We start from the raw sequence: 5,808 nt of genomic DNA on the forward strand, positions 1-5,808 counted from the left end.
GCACTCGGTCTGTACAATTCTGTTCGCATTAGGGAGCATGCCACTTTTCAATAAGAAAAAAAAAGGTCATGAGAAAAATCAGTGCAAAGTTCTCCGTTCCCCCGGTCTTCTCCGCCGGGCGGGGGTCGAAGCGCTCTCCGTCCTCCGCTGCCGTTAGTCTCTCCGGCGGGCTCGGGCTCGGGCTCCCTCTCCCTCTCCTCCTCCTCCCCCTCCGTCCCTCTCTCTCTCCGAGCTCCAAGTCCTGCCTCGCAGGAGCCGAGGTCGGCGGGTCGCCCCGCGGCTCTGCCCGCCTTCCCCCGCGTGTGGTCGTTTCACTTACGGGCTCGGCTCTGGGTTCACGGTTCAAGAGTCCCTGCTCTGACTGATCGCCTCCCTCGGTGGCCGGTGGCTGCCTGCAGAAGCTCCTGCCCCTCGGCTTCCCCTCGCTTCCTCCTCTGCGGTGCTGGGGCTTGTTTGGGGACGGGGAGGGGAAGGGCTCGTTGCGGGGACCGCGGTGCCGCTTCACCGGGGGTGCGGGGTGCCGGGCATGGGGTTGGCCAGCGGGTTGAGGGCCGGCTGCCCGCCTGGCCCCAGCCCGTGGATCAGCACCCGCGGCACCAGCGGCCGCTGGAGCTGGGGGTGCGGCGCGGGGGGAGTCCGGTACATGCTGCTGTACATGGCCGCGGCGGCCGCGGCCGCCGTCGTGCTGTCCATGCTGCCCAGCAGGCTGGGGTGGTAGAAATAGGGCGAGGGGAACATCCTCTGCAGGGCCGAGTAGTTCCCGGCCTCAGCCAGCAGCTCCAGGCCCACCGCCGTCTGCCGCTTCCACTTCGTCCTGCCGGGGGGAACAAGAAGCGGCTGCAGGGCGGGCGCCGCGACGGGGCACCCGGCCCGGTTCCGCGGCGGTCCGCGGGCTGCAAGCCCCCTCCCCTCCCCGTCAAGGCTCCCCGCTACCGGGGCCCCGGCGGGGCGCACCGGCCCTGTGGGCCCGCACAGGGCGCGACCCCCCGGCCGTGCCCGGCTTCCCCCCACCCCCCACGGCCCCCGACACATGCACACGGCGACTACGGCCAAATTAATAACCACGGCACACGGTTAGACCGCAGCGCGCTGACACTAATGGTTTGCGACAGAATTAGGGTGGCTGCAACCGTATGTAATGAGACAGAAAATTACGGCAGCGGTGACAGGGGCCGGACCCCCCAGCCCGCCGCCGGGGAGGGCGCGGGGCCGCCTCCGGGCGCTCCCCGCATCGCCCCGGGCTCCCGCGGGCAGGAGCACCGCGGCGTCCTCCCGGCTCCCCGGGGAGCCCCGGGGCCGCCGCCCCGCCGGGGCCCGCCTTACCTCCGGTTCTGGTACCAGGTTTTCACCTGCGTGTCGGTGAGGTTGAGGGCGGCGGCCAGGTCCATGCGGTCCTGCACGCTCAGGTACTTCTGCCGCTCGAAGCTGCGCTCCAGCTGGTTGAGCTGGTGATCGGAGAAGGCGGTCCGCGCCTTCCGCGGCTTCTTGGCCCGCACCGGCGGGCTGTCCCGGCTGCTGCTGATCTCCCGGTCGCCCTCTTCCTTTGTCCCTGCGAGCGAGCCGAGGCGCGGTGAGGGCCGGCGGGACACCGGCTCGGCCCTCGCCCCGCCCCGCCGCGGTTACGGGGCCCCGGCCGCCCCCTCCCCGGGGGCTCCTCCGGGGCACGGGGGCCACGGTCAAATACGGCGGGGGGCGGCGGCGGCGAGCCCGTCCGGGGGACGGCAGGATTTCCACTCTCCGCTTGCCAACTGCAGGGCTTTCGTTATTTTATCGCCCTGTCCCCCCGGCCCGAAATGCCGGGAAATCGATATGTCAATCCGGCTCCGCTCGGGCCCGGGTTTGTGGCGCTCCTTGATCTTCCCCGCAGGAAGAACAATAATCTCCCTAATTGACCCACTGGGGAGGTTGGTGCACACAAAAATGGCCAGACCAGACTGTACATCTGCTTTGGGCACTCTTATGCTAATACTAAAAGAGCAAAATGAGCGGCACACCCGGGCGGCTCGCGGCTCTTCAGCCCGGCGAAAATACCTCAACGGGGCAAAATTAGAAAAATGCGTCCTGTCGCCTCTCGGCTGAACTGGGCTGCCTGAGAGGGAGGGCAGCTCCGCCGGCACCGCAGGGAAAATAGCCCCTCTCCTGCCTCGCCTTTGCTCACTCTTTTCCTTCCTGCCCCTTCCTTTCCCCACGCACACATCGCTATTTTCATTTACGAACCCCGCACGGCGGGGGCTTCTCCATCAGCACGAAATCCGTAATTAAGAAAAGAATAAAAGACGGAGAAATAAACCTTCCTACCCCGGTGCGGGGAAAACCCGGGTGTTTTGCAAAACGCACAAAGCCCTCCAACCTTCCGCTGCCTATCGCGGCCCGATTGTTCTTTTATTATTTTATTTTTAGTTAGAAGTTTTTTCGTTTATGTGGTATTGGCTGTTGGGGAAGTGGGATTTTTTTCCTTGTTTTTATTTTAGATCGAATGAGCAAAAATGAAAAGGCTGAAGGCAGTAAGTGCAGCTGAGCCGCCCGTTCTTAGAAAGCTCATTTGCATTAAAAATAAATACATTCCCGTTTCCAACGCGATCCCACTGCTCCCGCTATTTCCTTAAAAACGGGGAGGTTAAATAAAAAAGAGGAGGAAAGACCGACAGAAAAAAAAGCGATTTCATTTCCTACCGATCTTAAACCCGCGGCAGCGAGGATCACCGACAAGCCCCGGCAGAGCGGAGCGCTCCTACCGCGGATTTCCCCCCGATTTTCGTTTCACCGATGCGGCCGAGCGCCGCGGCCCCGGTTTTAACGGCGGCCGAGGCGGTGCGGGGCCGGGCCGTGCCGTACTCACCGTGGCATTTGATGTCGCCCTGCGTGTCGTCGCGCTTATCGAGCTTGGCTTTGCCGTCCTCCTGCTCGAGTTTGGGCCTGAAGCTCTCCGGGGCCGCGCTGCCCTCCTGCTTGGGGGTGTGATGGGGAGAGGGGACGCTGGTACTGTAAGGTGCACACGCCGCCAGCGGTTTGCTGTCGCCCAAAATGTCCTTAATTAAAAAAGAAGAGGTGGAAGTCCTGGGGCCGGAGCTGGCCGAGCCCAGCTGGGGCGGCGGCGGCTGCGGGGGCGACGGCTGCAAATTCGGCGGCGGCGGCGGCGGGTGCGGGCCGAGGTGGAGGTGGTGCGGCGGAGGCGGGAGGCTCTCCGCCACCCCCAGGTGCGGCTCGGGGTGCTCCATGCTCACCGAGATGGGCGACGAGGGCGCCGTCCCCACCGTGTCGATCTCCGAGCAGGGGGACGGCGTGGCCTGGCTCCTAAAATCCGCCGGCCGGCCGTCACCATGGGGGCGAAAGTCTCCGTTCATGACTCCGGGGCTGCCGGTGCTGCCGCCCGACAGGATCGTGTCTATCCCGAAGCTGGACCCGCTCGGCCCCTCCATGGCGGACCGCTAGCGCCGCGCCCGCATCCCCGGGGGCGGCCGCGCGGGTAGCACCGGGGGACGGAGGGGAGGAAGGGGGGGAAGCGGGTTACCCCAACCCGCGCACCGGCGGCGCGGGCGGCTCTAACGAGGAGCCCCCGCCGAGCACCGCATCGCCGCCGGGCCGGTTCGCCGCTACCCAACTTTGTTGCGGGAAGTTGCGGACGCGGAGCGGGGCGGACACCGGCCACTGCGGCGCGCCCGCCCGTGCCCACCGAGCTCCTCTCGGCGGCGGCGACTCCCCCCGTGACGTCACGGCCGCCGCGTCCCCCCCGCCGTTTATTATAAACCCGGGCTTTTGCCGCCGCCGCTGCCCGCCCCCATTGGCGGAAGGCCGAGCGGGGGCTGACGCAGCGCGGACGGCAGCCAATCAGCGGCGGCGGTGGCGGGGACGGGCGCGGGGAGGGGGGGCGCCTCCGGAGCGCCCCCCCCTCCCTCCCGCGCCCGTCCCCGCCGCCGCCGCCCCGTCGGGCCCCGGTTCCGCGGCCGATGTATCGGATCCCCCGGAGAGCATCATCCGGTGTTCCCGGGACGGTTGCCGGTTGAATGTCAGAGTAATGGGAAGTGCCAGTGACAAGACGTCGTATTAATCCTGATGAAGTGGCGTGTCAACCTAATTAGCAGAGTAATTATAAAGGTGGTAATGAATGATTTAGTGTTCTCCGAGTTATATTTTAGTACGAATTACCATTTCCAGGCCCCTGTGAAGCCCACCCCGACGTCTCCCCTCCCGCCTCCAGCAGCCCCGGGACCCGACCAGCACCGAAACCAGCAGCCGCGGCCCCAAACCTCGAGGGCGCGGGGGGGGCGGGGTAGGGCAATGGGGGCGAAGGGCAGGATTAGGGACGAGCTCAAGGGAAATTTTTCGGGTGGTGATGTTCAGCGACGGCACTAGGTGATGCCTTAGGTGTGGGGCCGCTGGTACCCCCGCCCCGCAGACAACGGTTCCCCCGGTGATGGGAGCCCGCTGCCGGCCCGGGGCGAGAAGCAGGAGAGTGAGGACACGCGGGTCCCTTCTTACCCGGGCCCCGTCCTGCCTGCCGCGTACCGGGAGTCCCCCGCCCGGCCCTGCGCAGAGGATGCGCGGGTGCGGTGGCTGCGCGGGTGCGCCGCCACCCCGTTTCCCACCATGGTGCATTTCCTGGGGAAGCCGTCCCGCTCAGAGCTACGGAGGGGCGCGGGGAGAGCATGGGGAGCACGGGGGGCGCGGGGGGCCGGGGCGAGCCGGTAACTCGTTGCGGGCGATTGGGTTCGACGTGAGATGTCGCAGCCCCGTGGCAGCGGTGCGGGATGAGGAGCCATGGCCCGAGAGGAGAGGTGCCGATGCGGAGGGTGCCGCGGCCTTTGGCTCCGCTTCCGGTGGCTTGGGGCCGGCCTCCTCCCTCGTGGCGGGAGCCGAGGAGCCTCTGGGTCCTCTCTACTAAAAGTCGCCGGGCCTTCCCTGGGATTCACCCGTCAACGGTGTCATACCCGCAGCGCACCGGCCTTCGCGGGGCGCCGCGGCGGGGCAGGTCCCGGCCCCACTTCGTGAGAAGTTTCTCGACGGCAGGAAACCCTGCCCGCAGGCAGCCCGCTGCTACCGAGCATCCCCGCTCCTCCCCGACGGCCCCGCATCGCCTCCCGCCGCTCCGCGGGCAGGCAGCCGCGGGGTGCCGGGGGCAGCCAGGCGTACCGTTTGCCCCGCGGCTTTAGGAGCCGGTGCTGCTCCCGGAGGCCGGTGCGGTAGCGGAGGCGGTGAGGCCGGCGGAGGTGCAGGGCCGTCCGTGCCCGCTGGGCGGCGATGACGGCCGCCCCCGTTGTCCCGACGGGCGCCCGGCGCGGACGGGGCCGGAGGCAGCGCGGGAGCCGCCGCTCCGATGGGAGAGGGGTTCGTGGCACGGCGGGGTCACCTCCTGCCAGCGCGTCCCTACACATCGGGGCGCTTGAAGGAACAAGGAGAGGAAAAGGGAACAGAAGAAAAACGGGGGGAAAGTGAGGAGCAAAATGAAAGATCAGGAGAAAGGGAAATTTTTTTTAAGGAACCTGCAAACGCACAGGCAGGTTTCCTGCAGCAGGGAAGCAGCCCGCGGCGGCCGTATTTATCCTGCTGCCTTGGTTTGCAATTTACTGAAAGTATGTCCTAATTATCCCTAGGGGAATGAGGGATCCGGGGTAATATGTTACACTAGCATAATCCTTTAACTCACAATACACCTCCCCGTCCCGGAATCGGGATTTAGGGCTTAAAGTCATGTTCCTGAAGAGTGAACACCTTTCATTTCCCTCCTCCCATTTTTTAATCCTCGACTCCATTGTACAGAAATATTCCGGGGGAAGCGGCGGCGAGGCCTACCCGAAGCAGCCGCTCCAC

The 5,808-nt window shown here is 66.2% G+C and overlaps 1 protein-coding gene across 1 annotated transcript; it reads right to left on the reverse strand.

Moving 5' to 3' along the window:
* Nucleotides 1–501: 501 nt before the first annotated feature.
* Nucleotides 502–3,419, reverse strand: BARHL2 (BarH like homeobox 2). The gene is made up of 3 exons (XM_075157056.1): nucleotides 2,840–3,419; nucleotides 1,324–1,549; nucleotides 502–814 (listed from the first exon to the last, which is right to left on the reverse strand). The coding sequence occupies exons 1-3, from the start codon at nucleotides 3,417–3,419 to the stop codon at nucleotides 502–504; spliced, it is 1,119 nt and encodes a 372-aa protein (XP_075013157.1).
* Nucleotides 3,420–5,808: the final 2,389 nt, after the last annotated feature.

The sequence above is a fragment of the Calonectris borealis genome, chromosome 8, assembly GCF_964195595.1.
Source record: "Calonectris borealis chromosome 8, bCalBor7.hap1.2, whole genome shotgun sequence".
NCBI classification, from domain to species: Eukaryota; Metazoa; Chordata; class Aves; order Procellariiformes; family Procellariidae; genus Calonectris; species Calonectris borealis.